This window comes from Pan troglodytes, chromosome 9 (assembly GCF_028858775.2).
Source record: "Pan troglodytes isolate AG18354 chromosome 9, NHGRI_mPanTro3-v2.0_pri, whole genome shotgun sequence".
In the NCBI taxonomy this organism is placed as follows: domain Eukaryota; kingdom Metazoa; phylum Chordata; class Mammalia; order Primates; family Hominidae; genus Pan; species Pan troglodytes.
In genome coordinates, this window is record NC_072407.2 from 104,991,867 (window position 1) to 105,011,383 (window position 19,517).

The window sequence follows — 19,517 nt, forward strand, 5'->3', positions numbered from 1 at the left end:
CTTAAATCAGCATTTCGCATACTTCAATATACCAGGCAGTTATAAAAGTCCAAAAAAATTAGAAAAACTAAACCATGTGAGAAAGAAACTTCGGAAACTGTAAAGCCTTTCTTCCTCTAAACTCGCCATTGTCCTCAGGTAATAAGCAATTGTTCACTTTTTTGGTTGGTAATCTCAACCTCCTGGATTCAAGGGATTCTCCTGCCTCAGCCTCCCAAGTAGCTGGGATTACAGGTGCCCGCCACCACGCCTGGCTGATTTTTGTATTTTTAGTAGAGACGGGGTTTTACCATGTTGGTCAGGCTGGTCTCCAAATCCTGACCTCAGGTGATCCACCCGTCTCAGCCTCCAGAAGTGCTGGGATTACACACGTGAGCCACCGTGCCCAGCCCACTTTTTTATTTAGAAAACAAAATTTATCATGCCTGGTAGTTTGGGTTTTCCTCCCTCTTGGTGCCAGAACAGTGCTGGTTTCTTTTCTCTTTGGAGTGCTGATTCTATTGGTTGTGTAGATTGTGCATTTTGTAGTTCACGTTGGAGTCTGTCACCCAGGGGCCTGTGATGACTCACAAGCCCTAGCTCTAAGGGGTGCATGCTTCAGGTCTTGGTGGCTTCATCAAGCCACCAAGTCAGGATGACACAGAATTCCGACTCACCTCTGAGAGATCAGTGAGGGGAACTCATATACAAAAACTAAGAAACCTGGAGCAAGCTGTTCTTGAATTCCATAGCTATTAAATCTTACTTGAAAGTCAGTAATGTAAAGTCAGGAGTTAAACAATCAGCGATGTGGCTAAGTTGCTCAACCTTATGTTAAAGAACAAAGCACTGGTTTTGTGACTTAATTGAATTCTCTGACCAGTTCAACCTTTTTAAAAAGGGTGTTGCTGGTGCCACCTAGTGGAAGTATTGTAAATCTCACAGCGTCGTGATGAATCCGTAAATCAAGGTATTTTCTGTGACCAGGGCTTAATCCACTCCTGTTGGCTCTGAGAAAGCTGTGCGTGCAGAGAGCTGCACTTTTTTTTCTAAATGGGAAGTGAGTTAAACCTGGTAGCTTTTATGGTGGCTATCTTTCTGTTATATATGTTTTCGTGTTTTTATTCTGACATGAGGATATGGAAATCCAGGACAATATTTTTGCTTTAATACAAAAGTTCTCCCAGGATAATTCCAAGAGCAAAATTTGTTACACCAATATAAGATCTTGTCAGTTTCTCCTATTCCAAATACAAGTATGCTATTGGTTCACTTTGAGGAGTTTTTCAAACCTTTTACCCTTATTATCTGATGAAGAGGCCATTACTAGCTGCAATTCAATTTTAAGACAGTGCATTTGCCTAGTACATTAGCTCTAGGTAAATGCACTCTCACTTTAATTTGTGAATATAATATTACTTCTCATAAAACATTCATCTGGTCTTCTCAGCCCCATTCGTGAATATCTATACAAACTGGCTATCTGTATTTTACCTGTAACCTATTTCATAGAAGATTCTATTAGGACCATCTGCTCAGTTCATAATCAGCTCTCTTTAATGCTACCCCTATCACCAGTGGTAAACTCCAAATAAACATTTGCTATAATTTGAATTCGATGATTTGGTTACTGTGGAAGGACACTCATCAAGGTAACACCAATTGGATTTGGAATTTTGAATTGAGACTGGAGTAAAGGTGGAAGTCAGGAAACAATCTTGACTATATATATTTTTCTATATACCTTTATGTATATCTTTATATCTATATATCTTTATGTATATCTGTCTGTCTGTCTGTCTATCCATGAGAGAGAAGTATCATGAAAGAAAATGGTCAAACATAGGGAACATGTTTCTGAAATCAAGTTAAACATCTTTTTTATTTTTGTTTGTTTATTTTTTGAGACAGGGTCTCACTCTATCACCCAGGATGGAGTGCAGTGGTGTAAGCATAGCTCACTGCAGCTTCAACCTGCTGAGCTCAGGTGATCCTCTTGCCTCAGCCTCCTGAGTAGCTGGGACCTGGCTTCTTCTCCTTCTCCTTCTCCTTCTCCTTCTCCTTCTCCTTCTTCTTCTTCTTCTTCGACTAGGTCTTGCTCTGTCACTCAGGCTGGAGTGCAGTGGTGTGATCACATTTCACTGTAGCCTTGACCTCTCCCTGCCTCATGTAGTCCTCCCACCTTAGCCTCCCTAGTAGCTGAGACTACAGACACATACCACCACCCCCAGCTAATTTTATTTATTTATTTATTTTTGTAGAGACTGTGTTTCACCATGGTGCCCAGGCTAATCTTGAAATCCTGGGCCCAAACAATTGGTCTCCCAAAGTGCTGGGAGTGTAAACATGAGCCACTGAACCTGGCCTAAACATCTTTTCTTAAAAAGAAAAAAAAAAAAAAGAAAGAAGGGTCCAGTGCAGTGGCCCACACCTGTAATCCCAGGACTTTGGGAGGCTGAGGCAGGCAGATCACCTGAGATCAGGAATTCAAGACTACCTGGCCAATATGGTGAAACCCCATCTCTATTAAAAATACAAAAACTAGCCGGGCATGGTGGCGCTCACCTGTAATCCCAGCTACTTGGGAGGCTGAGGCAGGAGAATCGCCTGAACTCGGGAAGTGGAGGTTGCAGTGAGCTGGAATCACACCACTGCATTCAAGCCTGGGCAACTGAGCGAGACTCTGTCTCCAAAAATAAAAATATTGGCAATGAACCCTCTTTGGGTGAGGAAAGATGGAAATTATACCTAAAGACAAAATGTACCATATAGCAATTGTCTGTTGAAAATATATTTTTATTATAAACAACATAAACACTTCCTAATACACTTTGCAAATATGCATTTCATTTTCTTTGCCTGAGTTTTTATCAACAGTGTCTCTGAGCACAATAGTTCTTCCCTTGATGGCCGATCATATATTCAATAAGTGCCAAGCACCCTCCCCAAGTATCAATAGGCACTGTGGGAAGTGCTGGGGGATTTTTTTAAGTGCAGAGAAAAAAGGGCATCCTTACATATCTCAAGGGATCACAATCTAGTAGACTGCTTTAAAAAAAAATTTGGATGTCTCTCTTTTAATATACGTACTTCCACTTTATAAGATATATTTTATTTCATGCTATACAAGTCTTTAGAAAATAGCCTATATATCCAAGACAAACTGGACAATTAAATAATTAGCTAGGTAAAATAGGGTTAAAATGCAACTTTTAGTCTTAAATAATCAAATAATTTATGAAAAAGGGATGCCATGGCCTTAGACTATTTTGATAACGATTTTAACTTTGTAATGTGTGACTTCTGAAGAACCTGAAATATTTTAATAAAAAGACATCATCCTTCTTTATCCTTTATAATATGCAAAGGAATATTTGTCTTATATGAGAGCAGACTTTGAGTCATTGCCAAAAGTGAAAATTAAACAGAATTCAAAGGCCACATCTACTATTCTTACCACTGCTCTTTTGTCTCCTGTCTTTAATGACTTTGATATTTTGTTAGTGTCTGTGTGACGAAGGGCACATACATCTGAATATCCTCAGTGCAAAATGAAAATTATTTATTTGGAAGTTACAGTCTATTTATTACAGACATTTTCCTTTGGTTTATTTCTTTTATGTATGGCTCTTCCAAAGTTCCATTTTCATACTATTTTATACTTTTTAGTAAGAATGATTTATTCATTATATGAATGTATTTACTTTATGCCCTTGTAAAATTTCCTTATAAATATATTTTTAAATTATGGTCTCATTGACAGACCATGTGTCCCATTTGTGGTGTGGGAAGTATCATCAACCATTGCTTTTGTACAGCAACAAGAATCAGGTGCTCTTTAGAGATCCTCCATTTCATTACTCTAACATTCTTCAATGTGGTTCCAGCCACGCATAGTCATATAGATACTACGTATTCAAAGATAACTTACTGAAGCTTGTTCACAGAACCAAGCTTTCTCCTGATAGCTCTCCTTCCCCCACCCTGCACTTCTGGAAGTATTACCCCAAATGCTCTTCAGGATTTAAATAACAGTTTTTAAAAAGACACTTAACACCACAATATGGAATTTGCTGGCATGACGCGAACAATACGGTTACTCCAGATGCTGTATTCAAACTGTATGGGTCCATTGAAAAAATAGATATAACCTATAAGAAAAAGCATAAAGACAATTTCAGAGTTTGAAAATAATAAGGTTTTAATCCAGTTAATGGTTCAATCTCTTAGATCCCATTTGTAGGAATTTCAAACTTTTTCTTTTTAAACTCTATTAGTGCTTTAATAGTTGTTCCTTTTCAAATTTTTTATTTTTTTATTTTTATTTTTTAGTTGTTCTTTTAAGGTGTGAATCTTCCTACACAGTTTTGCTACTTGGATTATCGATTTTTGTGTGTGTATATTAGACAGAGTCTCACTCTGTCATCCAGGCTGGAGTGCAGTGGCAGTGATCTTGGCTCACTGCAACCTCTGACTCCTAAGTTAAAGTGATTCTCCTGCCTCAGCCTCCTGACTAGCTGGGATTACAGGTGCATGCCACCACGCCCAGCTTTTTTTTTTTTTTTTTTTTTTTTTTGTATTTTTAGTAGAGATGGGGTTTCGCCATGTTGGTCAGGCTGGTCTTGAACTCCTGACCTCAAGTGATCCTCCCACCTCAGCTTCCCAAAGTGCTCAGATTACAGGCATGAGCCACCGCACCCAGCCTATTTGTTATAAGTTATCAATAATATCTCTTTTCATAGTTAAAGGAGGTCGGTGAGGTCAGGCCTGTAATCTGAGCACTTTGGGAGGCCGAGGTGGGTGAATCGCTTGAGGCCAGGAGGTCAAGACCAGCCTGGTCAACATGGCGAAACCCCATCTCTACTAAAAGTGCAAAAATCAGCCGGGCATGGTGGCAGGCACCTGTAATCCCAGCTACTCCTGAGGCTGAGGCAGGAGAATCTCTTGAACCCAGGAGGCGGAGGTTGCAGCGAGCTGAGATTGCGCCAATGAACTCCAGCCTGGGCGACAGAGTGAGACTCTGTCAAAAAAAAAAAAAAAGGTTGAGAACATAATTAAAGTAAAAAGTCACTATATAGTTATGGTAGTTATGAGTCTTTATATATAAATTACTTCCCACTCCACAGTCAGTTTGAATTCTGGCAATATCCTTGCATTCTGGCATCTTTAAGCATAGATTAAGGTAATGTTGAAGGTTTAGCATCTCGTATTTATAGAATTAGCAATCATTAAGTAAAATTCTTATTTATTCTAACCATGTTTTTTTTGGTTTGCTGTCTTTGTAGGTAGTCACACAGGAACGATTAATTCCTTAACTGCCATACATTTATTAACACATCTAGGTCCTATATAAACATGCTTTGTACAGAAAAGAGTTTTGAGGGGCTACAGAAGCTCCTCTTTAAAGTCAATGCAATGTAACTACTTACCATTTTTCTCGTAGACAGCATCTACTTTATCACCAATTCCTGGGAATTCTTCTTCTATTAGTCTCGGATAGTCTTTATCCATAATATGGTTAGTATCATCATATCTATTTAAAGAAAAAAAACTCCTAAGTCAGTTATATTTCTTAGAAAGTACCTTAGAAATAATACAATAGATACAATGGCATCTTTCAAAATTGACAAGAATTTTAAAATTTTCAGTCCATTTTAAACATCTGGTAGCTTTTTAAAATTAGGAATGAGAATACTGAGTGTACAGTGGATGCTTGATGAGTATTTGTTGACTTGCCCAAAGGCCATCTCTTTAAAGAGAGTTACAAGCTCATTTCCATTTCACAAATGATATATCTGTTATAAAAGTATGTCATTAGGAACATGTTCTTAAGCATGAAATAAATGCATGTTTGTGCATAGAACAATTAGCTGTTGATCTCTCACTATTTGTAAGACAACTTGCACTTACTTGCACTTACTTACTTAGTGTACAGTAATGGCTACAAAAATATTTAAGGTTTAATTTCTGTACTAAAAAGTTGTAGGGGCATATGGTAATACTAAAGGTAGGAAGGGAAGCATAGCTTTCCCCCTCCATAACTGCATATTTCAAGCTCCTTCTCCCCTGCCCACAGCCACACCCTAACCAGGCAAACATATCCTAAAATTAACCTAGGAAAACAGGCTCCCATAAGGTGCCACTACTGTTACTGATGAGAGCTTTTTGAATATCTTGGAGGTATATTCCAACAAGTAAAAGATAAGAACCACTAAACTACCAATAAAGCTAAGGCATGTGTATACACATAACTGCAACGCCAGGCAATAGAAGTCAAGCATGAGAGAGTAATCATGAAATGTCATGGGAGTACAGGAAGCCGGGCAATCATCCCTGAATGGGGAAATCAAAAGAGGCTTTGTAGATGAAAAGATATTTCGAATGAACTTTAAACAATGGATAGAATTTCAAGAGGGAGAGATGCAGGGAAGGATCTTCTGGCAAAAAAAAATTGCCTAAGAGAAGCTTAAGGGGATATAAAAAACAGCATATCTGAGATGCAGTAAGCAATTAATCCTGACTGAACCATATACTTCTTATGGAGGTAGGGAATGAAATGCGGTACCTGGTAGAAGCTGGCAGTGATTTCTAGAATGTTGTAAATGTCATTGTCAGAAATAAGTCAAAAGGCAAAGATGATATATACGGGTATGTGCGTGTGTGCGGGTATGCATGTGTGTGTGTGACTGTGTATATGTAGAGATGGAGGAAAGTTTCCACTTTAAACATTTAGAATATAGGGTACTGATGAGATATTCCCATTCCCAAATATAGACTTGAATCTGGACTCTTAAATGTTGTTGATGTCAATGCTGCCTAAATCTTTACATATGTTTTAAACATTCCAGCTTCACTCGCCCTTCAGAAAGTTTCACTTTATAAACTATGGGCCTGTCAGCTTCCTGGTCAACCTCTTCAGTGGCTCAGCTAACTCTGCAGATAGGAGGGCCTTCTCTAAACCAATCTTTTCCTGTACTCATGCTGGTATCCTCTTTGGCCACGGAAGATGGAGCTACATGTAAATTAGGAGAAAGTGACAAGAAAGAGAATACAGGAGAAAGATTAGAAAGAGAAGGTGCCAATCAGGTGTAGTGGCTCACGACTGTAATTCCACCATTTTGGGAGGCTGAGGCAGGTGGATTGCTGGAAGCCAGGAGCCTGACCAATGTGGCAAAACTCCATCTCTACTAAAAATACAAAAATTAGTTGGGTGTAGTGGCACATGCCTGTAATCCCAGCTTCTTGGGAGACTGAGACACAAGACACGAGAATTGCTTCAATACAGGAGGCAGAGGTTACAGTGAGCCAAGATCATGCCACTACACTCAAGCCTGGATAACAGAGCAAGACTCAGTCTCAAAAAAAAAGAAAGAAAGAGGGGGTGCCAAAGATGGTTGAGAGGCACAACAAATGGCTAAGAAAAGAGTGTTTGAGAAGAGGAATGTTTGAGTAGTGTGTGTGTGTGTGTGTGTGTGTGTGTGTGTGTGTTCAAGAGAGCTTGAGACTTTTAAATACATGTCTGAGGGGCTGCCTGAAAGAGCTGACATGGAATGAAAATGAATGACTAGTATGACATTTACAGTAGTGTGTAGGAATAATGTATAGTAGTGACAGATGTTTGAGGCACTTTGCGGCTATGACACAGATGGGTCAGTACCTACTGCTGCCATACCTCCAGACCTGGTTTCCTGAGAACAGGAGAGTCTTGCCTGTATCCTCAAAGTGAACAGTTGCACTTATCTTCTTAACTTCTTTTGGAAGACCCAGTTCAGATATTTTTTTGGGATAACCTTCCAGAATGTCATAACCATTAAGAGCCCAAAATTTTCTACCTGGAATGAGTGAAATAACAGTTCTGTTATCCAAGGGAATCTATTAGGACTTACATATATAGACATGTGCTTAAAGACAGGCCCACTTTTACATTGAGAAATATTAATAAAATATTTAGTATTTACAGTCATCATGTTTATGAAACATAAAAATATAAGCATTCTTGAAACAAAAAAATAAAATTTAGGATCTTAACTTCCCAATTATGAATATAGCTAATCAAATATCACAATTAACTTGGCAATTTATTAGCTCTGAATATTAAGTTTAAAGCTAGGTAAAAAAATACATTAAAATTTGTACATGAACAAACAACACAGTAGGAAGAGTAAATTAGACTGAAAACTCAAACGTTATACCAGTTTGAAAGTTATTTTATTCTCTAAAAAGTAGCTTTATTATAACATTAATATTATAAATAGTTGAACAATAGAAACAGTGTCAGCAGGAAGTTATGTAATCATTTTAAATTATGGTCATAAAGATAAAGTAGCAATTTGGAAATTGGTCATAATTTTATGTCAAGGAAAGCAGTAGAATATAAAAATGTATCTATACTATGAAAATAAATATGTAAAAATTTGTATTACATAATGAAAATGAGCAAATGAAATAAACTGAGTTTTCAGAAGGAAGAATGATTCATAATATTTTTTCCACTTTTTCAGAATATATTGGTATAATGTTTTCTCAATAAACAATTTTTAAGCAGAACTAAGAGAAAAAACTGACATGATTCATATGAAAGAAAGAGTGGATATGACAAGACTAATAATGTAGACCTTTTCTATGTTCAATTTGGAGATTCATGGTAGAATGGTTTCAGGTACTTTCTGGCTTCCATTTTTTTAATACTTGGTCTTTAATTTAGGTATATTTTCAGTAGTGATCATTTTACTGAATCTCTAGTGGCATCAAATTCAGCACTGCCTCCCCTGGTCTTGTGCGAGGCCTCCTCTGTGGAAAGCTTACCTCTGAAGATGAAGATGAGGTCATGAGAAGGGTGCTCATATGCAGCATCAATACGGTTGGGAAGTTCTGGCCAAAATGATTTCGTTAAAAACAGCTCCGCATCAACCTGCTGAGGATGCAGGCGCCAGAAGAATCTAACACAAAAGTAAAATGGAGTTTTCTGTCACATTTTTAAATGCAATATTTCTATCCTGCTAGTCACCTCTCTCCACATCAACACAGACAAGTTAGATACAACCAATACCTCCCACCTGTGAAGGGAAAAAAAATTCCATTACCCTTTAAGCGCCAGTGACAAGTTGTGCTATCCTAACTAGCGTAAGGTATTCAACTTTGAAATCTCACAGAGCCTGTGTGAGGTCTCTGAGTTCTTTGCGGGTTGAAACTGTCTTGCTCAATTTTGGGTATCTTGCCAGGGGCAAGCAAATGTGCCAGGCATTTTGTTGGCCTCCAGAGAGAAGATATGAGTTATATGAACTATGTCTTCCATGGTCTCATGGCCTGGGAAAACATACATGAGAACCACCCCCCGCCCCACGAGTACAATGTAATTAGAGTTATAACAGAGGGGATAAACATGCTATTGGATCACAGATGAGGGATCAATGAATGAATGAATAAACAAGCATACTAGAACAGTGTAGAAATTAAAATTTTATATTGCATTTCTAGGTTCATTTCATTTCATCCCTCAAATTCCAACATGTATCTAGAATCAAAGTCTTTCCATACCAAAATGAATCCGTGTGGGCCTAACGAGTAACCATTTATTAATACAGCAGTTACTTTCAATGCTTGTCTGTTTTTAAAACAAATTGGATTTCTAGATTTTCTTGGTTATATTTATAAGAAAGACTGTAACTAGAGATGTAAAAGGAAGCTACACAATGTCAAGGTTATACGTTGAAAAGTAAAACATTTATCCATCAGTCATTTATTTGATCTGAAATATGTAAATAAACTGCCTGCCCATTTTTACTGCTAACTTCGCCTTTGGAAGTGTGACAGGATGTTTTGGCAATATGCAGAAGCAGCTTCACAGATGTTTGTCGCATACAGACTTTATGAAAGAATCTCAAGAGTACCTGTCTTTAAAGATCATTGTTTCTCCTCGGAGACTGGTAATGGCATCAAGGGATAAGGAAGGGTCACATTTGTCTGGCGTTTTTGGATGTTTAGGGTTGGGGTCTTCATCTCCTGGACCTGTAGTCGTGAAAGGCAAGAGACAAGTTATGAGTGTGACATTACTGATAACCTGAGTCACAGCACAACAGGCTGATCTGCTGATGGACAGTGGGAGAGGGTTTCTCCGGGAAAAGCTGTAGGTCCTGGGGCTCCTACATCATGGTGCAAGTACCGTGTAATCTTACTTCCTTCCTCCCCTCCACTTCCATCCTTCAAGACCTCTCGAGATTCTTTAGAAGTATAAACTTAGGTTTCTTGAGGTTGATGATAAAAAGGAGGGAAAAAAGCCACAGAATTTGAGAAATTTTCCCTACACCTTGCACAATCTATTGACAGATTGCTCTTGAAAACTAGATTCCCCTTAAAGCCATTTTTGATGGCGTATTTTTCCTGCAAAAGCCCTCATCTTGCCTCCTCCTCTTGACTATTTTACCAGCTGTCAACATCAGCTAATGTTGCTTCACCAGTTTGCCATGGTGCAGCTGTATCTCAGCTGTGACAAGCCAGGCCTTCAGCACTTATGTGACTTGCCACATGTTGGTAAATTTCCAACTGTCTCCCATGAGTGCAGACAGGATGGGGGTGCAGTATATAATAATAATAATCCTACACTGTTTTTCTTTCTGTCTAGTTTTTATTAGTTCTTTCATCAGTCCCTGAGTCATAACAATGTAGAAATAATAATTGCAAAATAAATTTGCAAATTCCCTTTGCCATCTTCAAGTTCATGCCCATGGCTATGCTAGCTACTGTGATAGATTGAAATCTAGAGGGTAAAAGAATGGGTTGGATGCTATGAGCAAGTTTTCTGAGCTATGTGCTCTAGAAGTGTTTACACTGATGACTGTGTACTGTGGCTTTAACTCTATAACAGGTCATCTATAAATAAATACTTGGGTTGAAGTTTAATAATTTTGTAAATATTATTGAAAACTTGGGGGGGGAAGTGAAAAGGAAGAATTTTTTTTTTACAATGGTTACTGTAGATGTTGATTAAAAACTACCACAGGCCACTTGAGAGGTTTCTACTGTGCCAGATTGGACTGGTTGAAAGAGTACTTGGAATTTCTAAAAGCCTTAGGATCTCACTTTCACCACCAACCTTGTTACTATAGGTATGCTACTTAAACTCTACAGGGCTTTGTTTCTTCATTGGTTAAATGGGGAATAAAATATTTTTCTTTCTTATTGCAGAGGTGTTTGGAGGATATCAAATGCACATTGCAATGTATAAAGTACAAATACGAGGAGTTATAGTCTGCAAAAATTTGGAGAATGAAATCTTTTCTATTTGAGTGGGTAGTTAGATTTGGAAAGAAAAAATGGGTATGTTTTCCTAGGTTTTAACAACAAAACCAAGAAAGCAGCATTGGCAGTGGTGAATTCAATTAGTAGAGTCATGTGTTGCTTAACAACAGGGATACATTCTGAAAAATGTGTTGTTAGGAGATTTTGTCATTGGGTGAACATCGTAGCATGTACTTACACAAACCTAGATATATAACCTACTACAGATATAGGCTATATGGAACAGCCCATGGCTCCTAGGCTAGAAACCTGTCCAGCATATTACTGTACTGAGTACTGTAGGCACATATAACACAATGGTGAGTATTAAGTGTGTCTAAATATAAGAAAGGTACATTAAAAATACTGTATTACAGTATTATGAAATCTTTGTCATGCATGCGCTTCACTGTACCAAAACATCATTATGCAGCATGACTGCAATTTAGAAAATAAACGCATGGGTTTCTTCTGCTTTTATAACTGATACATTCTATTTCTATAACTGAGTTACCATAGAGAGACTGGATCCCTTGTACATCGTCATCAGGAAGCATAAAGTGGCTTTTGCCGGTGTAGGTGTAGATAGGAAACATGAGTGCTCCAGGGTCCTTGGAGTGGTCAAGACCTAAGGAGTGGCCGAACTCATGCGCAGCAACAAGAAACAAGTTGTAGCCTGTAAGAAAACAAAGAAACAATGAGGGAAAAAAGGAATTCCAGTGACCATGTAATGAAAGGAATATCATTTTATCTATTTGGTATGTTTCTTTCTTGGCTATATACTTTCTTTTCTCTTTCTTCAGTCTCTTACTTTTTAAAATCAATATTCAGTTGCTTGAAGGAAGATTCAAAGTATTGATTTAATCCTTATAAATAATTTAGTGTTCTTTTGATTATACCTGCCTACACAATTAGAATGTCAACAGATTACTCTCATGTAATTAGTAATTAATAAGGATTTACTGTGAATACACTAGAACTCCTGATTTGCGCTTAGTATTCTCAGTTCAGGTGAGGGAAGTGGACAGAGATTACCTTAAACGAGTGGGGAAATCACATAGGGTGGTACCTAGCTAGGGTGCTGCCCAGAACATCCTCCAATCAGGAGGCAGCATCCAAAGGGACGGTACCAAGGATGGAGGATGCACTAAATAGGTTCTCTGTGTATACTCTTGGGAGCAAATTCCAACCAAATGATTCTTTCCAGAACGTCTCTAGACTCTGGGTTCTGGAGAAACAGAAACTCTAGACATGATTAGCCATCTTTTCTCTACTCTAGAAGACTACTATGTCACTGTATTTACATTGTTCCCTCTAAGCATTCTGTCTGCCAATTTTGAGCTTCCTAATGCAGGTATTTCAAACTGGAAAAAAGAAAATAAAAAACTAAAAGAAAAATAAGAAGTGTAAGGCAATAGGATTGTTGTTACTTGTGCTTAGATTACCTGAAAACTAGAGCCAGTGGATTCCATTTGACCTTAAATACCCTTTGCTATTGTAGCCTCTGCATGAAGAAAATGAACCAACCTAGCAAATCTTGCAGACCATGAGAGCAATTAGAGGTCACATAATCTGAGTGTTAACTAATTCTTCATTGAATGACTAGTAATGGATACCGCTCTTGGCCTTCCACTAAAAATGAATCCAGACTTGTTTGTGGATGTTTTTATTCACTTCAATTAAATATTTCAAACCCAGAATTTATAAAGGAACCTAAATTTGAGGCTTACTGTGATTCTGCCTTAACAATGCTGGATATTATTTCTTCTTCCTGAAACCATTCTTACCTGTGAAATACCCAGAACATAAATATATAAATTTTCACTTTTCCCTCCATAGACAGAATGGAGGTATTAGAGTTGAGACACTGATCATGTAAGGCCCAGTTTTATTCTTTGGAGAAATAATCTTTTTTATGTAAATGAAAAATAAAAATCAGCTGTCTTTGAAGACAACATCTACTTGTCATAACTAAGTCCTAGTTAGAACAATCTATGGCTTTTCTTCCTAAGTTAACATTCCCAATTATTTTGAGACTTGAAGATTTAACTACTAACTGATCTCATTCAACATTCAGTTTCATTTTGCTCTTGTAAATACAACCATCATCTTGTCTGTTTCATGCTGTTTGGAGTAAGAGTCTGTCTAGGTTTTTAAGAATAGTGTTTACAATATATAGACAAGACTGAATCAAGCAACTCATATAATGGGAAACAGAAATTTGATTGAACATATTTCTACCAAGCAAAAAACTATTTCAATTCACATCTAATTCATGTATGACCCATAGATCCAGCCCTGGTAGTTTTTAGTTAGATATTTATAATAAACTGTACTTCTTCAACATGCCAAAAGGTAATTTGCAGTAATAACATGTTGGCTGACAAACATAAACATTTTGGTCCTACTTCAAAGTTCATTAGTATCCCTCAAGCCACAGTGACAGATTAAGTAGATTTTGTTCATTTTTTAATGTTGATATCAATTTGTAGAAATGTCACTTGTAGAGACACTAATACATCTAAGATAAACTTTATTTAAGAAAATATAGTCAAATCCCAAATATATTTAACTTTTATGTGTTTTAACTTCATACCAGTGTGTTCACTGTCTAATCTAATAACACATAAATGATATCTTTATAAGAAATATTACCTTTGGAACTACTTGTCCAGGTTTCATCGTCATCAAAATGGGCATCTCCTCCATAATTTGGCCCAGGAGGAAAAGCGTGAGCCAGCAGGCCAGAGGGCCCATCAAATGGGTAGAAGTCGCCATGCTCTACACACAAAAGCAAGGGTTAGGAGTCTTATCACATCCAGGAGTACTTAGCACAGGTGTTTGGTAAATTAGTGTTGAATGCTTTAAAAAGTAATGAATGACTGAAAGAAATAATTTAAAAATGGAACCAACTAAGAATTAGAATATAAAAATGTTTGTAAAATAAATGTGCATCATTACCCTTAATTCCAAAAGAGATCATGATGTCAGCAATGCCATCGTGAAGTCTGGTAAAATTCAGAGGAGTTACATCGGACCAAACTTTGAAGGCTTTTTTGAACGCCTTTTCAACTTCAGAATGAGTCATATCAGGGGTGTAATTCACAATTCTATTTAACAGAGAAAGTTTCAATGAACTTTTTGGAAAGTGACAGCTATTTTAGAATACATTTTCTTGGTATATTGCTTTTCAATTCAAAATGCGATAATTTCTTTGAAAGTTCTACTAGAGGTTTATTGTTTCAAATAATGTATTATTTATGATGCCATACAGGAATAAAAAGTCAAAAGTTCAGTCACATTTGAGTATCTCCAAATATCTGACCATATGGCATCTTAAATTTAAAATATTCCAATGTTTAATATAATTTATTTTGTATGCTAAAAGTTTAGATTACATTGATAAAGCCCAAATAAATGAAATAGCTCTGTAAAGTTTCTAGAAAGAGTGGAACTCTTCATCTTGAGCACTGTTGTAATAAATACACCTAATGTACTATGTTTGCAAATTTTCTTTAATCTACTTTTATTTCTCTTTTGATTTCATTTCTAAAAGAAATACTTCGAGATGCCCACTAAAAAATAATGCTGAGTTAATGTAACAATAATAGATGTTATGAGGCCTTCTCTGAAACCATATTAAAGCTATTCTGGAATTTAACTGCCAATTAAATAATAAGGCCTACTTAATATTAGACATTTAATACTACAAGAAAAGGCTAACAAATATGAAAGAAAGATAGCCTATGATTTACCTGTAGGTTAAATTCATTTTGGACCATTTAAGAGTTCGAGGGAAAACATTGTATTCACCCACATCAGGAACCCCGCATCTTGGCTTTTTCATGACATCTAAGGTGTTATCGTCAAGTTTGCCAGTCACCTCTAAGCCGAAAAAAGACTGCATTTCTCGGAGCCTCTCAGTCATGGAGCTTGCTGCATTCTCCTTCAGGATTCCCGCGAGATTTGTAGGATGGTAGTATGATCTCAGGTAGCGCTAGAAAAGACACCAAAATGAACTGCGTTTAAAAGAGAAGGACATTTCTGAGATGTACCAACCGCATCATCAGGATTGGCAAGATACTCTACCTCTGCAAACTGGAGGTCTTCCTCAGACAAATCATCTTCATCACCACCACTGGGAAGGGGCAGGGCCCGACAATGAGCCCAGCTCAAGAAGAGGAAGGCAGCGAGGACCCCTGGATGCATCTTGAATGGTGATGCCTGGGGACTGTTGTCTTTCCGCAGAGATTACCTTTACTTTTATAGGCCTGCAATGGTGAGTCATCACTTATGGATAGGTTTCCACTTCCTAGTCACTTGAAGGTAAACATGCTTACGTGGCGACTTTTTCTTTTCCCTCCCGAGTGTGGTTTGTGGTAGAATTTGAGGGAAATATAAATGAGAGCATCTCTTGTTTCAGCAGGGTCTCAAAACCCATCTGGCAAAATAAACGGCCTCAGCATATTTATGAATACTGTGGGAAGAAGCAGAGAGTAGTACATTTTTTACTTCACTTAGCAAAAAAAATTTTTTTTGCCTTCTGTAAGAACGTATCTACTTTTGCTTCTTCGAATAATAAGTGTATCAAGATGGCATGTTTACTTCCATGAAGAGAAACTTAGTACTGCTTCTAGAATGTTTACTACAGCCTGGTAAATTATAAACTGCATTTTCTCTAGAATAACTACAGAGAGATGTCTTGTGTCTACCTGAAGTTCACGATATTGGACCAAAACCAGGCTTGATGACTTGGAAGTGCTACAGCACAACCGCAGGATTGAGCCCCACGGTTGGAATTTAAACACACTGGCATGACCTCTCGACAAATATGGAGTCCTGCATAAATTCCCTACAGATCCAGACAGAGGTAGAAGAATTACACTGGAACGGAACAACTGTAATGGCTAGCACAAACAGGGATTACTGCATTCTAGGTTTAAAAGGCATTATCTCATTTAATCCTTACAACAGCCACATAGGTGCTGTCAGAAAGCTTGTTTTCCATTTTACATATGAATAATCTGATACACTGAGAAGTTAAATACTTGTATACGGTCATATAGTTTATAAATGATACCAGGATTTGAACCTAGGCCAATAACTCAAAACTCAATGTTCTGGACCACCGTCCCTGTCTAATTATGACCTCCACCCTTTCCATTCTCAGATATTTTCTTAAAAGCTGAGCTGTTTGGTTCCTACATCTCAGGGAGTGCCCAAGAAAACTAGGGCTGCAGTAGGCCAATTTCAAGTTTCTCAATTTTTAAGTTTGAATAATAGAAGTAATCTTGGTCCAACCATCAGGAAAATAGTCCTAGGGGCCTCTACCCTATTATTCCTTTCAGAACATCACACATTCAGTACCGTGAAATCAAAGTGCCATCTTTGGTCCCCTGCAGAAGTAAATGGGTAGAGCAATATAGGCCATGATCTTTGGATTTATTGGACTTCTTTAAATAAATGATTGGAAATGCAGGTTAATTTGAGTGACTAAGAGTCAGAAAGAAAATGCTGCTCAGGTCAGGAACATAGCAAGACAAAGAGAAGGAGCATGAATACAGCTTTAGGGTGAGTACGAAATGGGTATCCTAACATATGAGTAAAATCCTATAATCTAGAGTAGCCAGTGCCTTAGAAAAAATCAGAAAAGCCTACAACATGTATGTGATCATTTGAGGGAAATTTACTATATGCCTTTATCCAAACAAAATACAGCCAAATATACCCTTTCAAATAGATTGTTTCCAGTGAGTTCAAGATTAGATTGTTGCTCAATCAGGAATGCAAAGCAATAATTTATTTTAAGTTGCTTCCATGTATCATAATATTTAATTTTGAGATTAAGTGAAAAATTATCCAAAAAAGTTTGATTCATCGACTAAGCTTATAAAAGTTAGTTTATTAGAAAGCATTTGTTTTTACAAATAAATTTTCATAATATATTAAAATCTCATTAGATAAGAAGTGCTTAAGAAGCTGGAAAACAAATAACATTTTATTAAACATTTGAAAGTGGAGAAAAAGAATCAAATAGGCTAACTGTTCTTATAGATTTTCACATATTTGTAGAAATGTTACTACTTCAAACTAGAAGAAAAGAAGCTTTTTTATCTATCAATTTAATGAATATATTAATTGAGCATCAACCATATAGGATACCATGCTAGTGTCTATGGAAATGAAATGAAGGCTAAAATGAGGGCCTTTTTCTGAGGATCATTACAATATTACCTCCCCCATTAAAAAAAACATTTTTAATAACAAATGAAAATAAATACATGCCACTATTTTTCAACTTTAAAAATAAAGTTTATTATCAAACAACTTTAGTATTTTACTAGTTTCTCATTCCATTTAAGAACATAATCAGCGCAAAAGAAAAAACACAGAAAGGTTAATGAGAACATATTATTATATGTTCTGTAGTTTTCTTAAGTAGAAATAAATAAAAATTCCTCTGAAGATTAAAATAAACATTAATTCATTAAGAAAATAATCAGACTGCTCGTTTATAGAATATTGTTCAGGGAAAAGTGTTTTTAGATGGTGATAGGGATGTGTCATCACATCATAATGTGTTGGCAAACTGCTTGTCAACACAAGTCCTTATATCAGGTTGTTAATTGTTAAAGTCAAGCCTTCTGGTTACCACTGTGAAATGATTTGTGGTTTCAGATGTCATCTTTAACACAATAGGGCTCAGCTGGTATTTAAAAATGGTTCTAACAAGTCTACCAAATCACTGGGAAATTTGAAAACCTGTAGAATGAACAAACAAAACTGGACTAAATTAGAATTATGTATTTACTGCTGATTCAGACATTAGCAATATGGGACTTTTTAAAACATAGGTCATCATCAGTTTTCAAGTTCAAAACGTCACCCAAACGGGAACGAAAAATGTCTATGAACAGCCAGATACTAAAGCACAGAGGGGTCCCAGACTAGGAATAACATGAACAATTGGCCATTTGAGTTAGATTAAAATTATGAAAAATCTTTAAGTAAAAGAACGATTAAGATCAAGATTTTGGCTTCAGTTTAGAGTATAGTAAAAACTCATTGTCGATGGCACTTAGCGGTGTGTTTATTTTTCTAAAATGTAAGTGATTTGACTCTGCAAGTGCACGAAGTAATAATTTTTTGTAAACACTCTCTGATGGTTGCTTTGTTCTACCTTCCGATTTCTCTTTTTTTTTCATAACCTCACGAGCTGGGCTTACATGGTCTTAAAAAGGAGAACTAGCTGGGCATAGGGCATGTCTATAGTCCCAGCTACTCAGGAGGCTGAGGTTGGAGGATTGCTTGAGCCCAGGGGTGAAGTTTGAGGACAGCCTAGGGCAGACAGGGAGGCCCATTAAAAAAAAAAAAAAAAAAGGAAAGCTAGATTTCTTCTAAATTTGAATTTAAACACTACTTTTGTGCAGTCATGGCATCATCCACAGGTGTGGAACAAAACAAAGAAGAGCTCATTTTACATGCTGTAGCTACAAAGCAAAGGTTGGGTAACTTAGGAGGTCATTTACTTTTAACATTTGAATGATATGCTCTTCAGAGATGCCATACTCATACTGGGTTGATCCACAAAAGTTACTAAAATAATTTACAAGAAGTAAAATAAATTATTTTTGGTTCTTACTGGAGTATAACATCTGAAAGTCAAGTCCTAATTTCCTGGGCTCCCCTCCTAAAGAATTTTATTTTTTTGTGTGTTTGGTTAAAAAAGAGTGGTTACTGAATGTCCACCTTGGCCAGATTTAACCAAATACTCTAAGAGAAAACAACTGGGAATAGAACACACATTCTAGCCCAACCCTTCCCAAATGTCTTTGAAAAAGGAAAAATCTAGATTGCTTGGTAGTGAATAATAGAAATAAAAACAAGTTAGGAAAATGGAGAAATGCTTTAGTGGTTTTAACAACAAGCAATTTTATTACATTTAAAGATTCCTAATGTTTAAACAATGAGGCAAAGGTCTATTTTTAAACAACTTAGTCTCACCTTGTTACCTTAATTCACTAAAGTGGAAGCCATTACATATTTTTTAAAAAGCAGATTATCTGATAAAAAGCAATACACAAAAACAGAATGTAATGTTATTACATAATGTTTGGGAAATAAAAACTTTTCTCAGAAGAAAAAAATTATGTAACATCTCAAGATTTTTGAGATAATCTGCCTCCATACACACACACACACACTACATACACATATATATAGTATGTGTGTGTGTATACATATTCCTTATCTTACAATGG

At 36.7% G+C, this 19,517-nt stretch overlaps 1 protein-coding gene across 1 annotated transcript; it reads right to left on the reverse strand.

Annotated features, from left to right (window-relative positions):
* Nucleotides 1–2,754: 2,754 nt before the first annotated feature.
* MMP13 (matrix metallopeptidase 13) lies at nucleotides 2,755–18,612 on the reverse strand. Its single transcript, XM_001154361.6, has 10 exons — nucleotides 15,346–18,612; nucleotides 15,012–15,253; nucleotides 14,218–14,366; nucleotides 13,912–14,037; nucleotides 11,771–11,932; nucleotides 9,870–9,987; nucleotides 8,785–8,918; nucleotides 7,652–7,811; nucleotides 5,409–5,512; nucleotides 2,755–4,130 (listed from the first exon to the last, which is right to left on the reverse strand). Exons 1-10 carry the CDS (start codon nucleotides 15,463–15,465, stop codon nucleotides 4,030–4,032), a joined length of 1,416 nt encoding a protein of 471 aa, XP_001154361.1. The 5' UTR covers nucleotides 15,466–18,612; the 3' UTR covers nucleotides 2,755–4,029.
* Nucleotides 18,613–19,517: the final 905 nt, after the last annotated feature.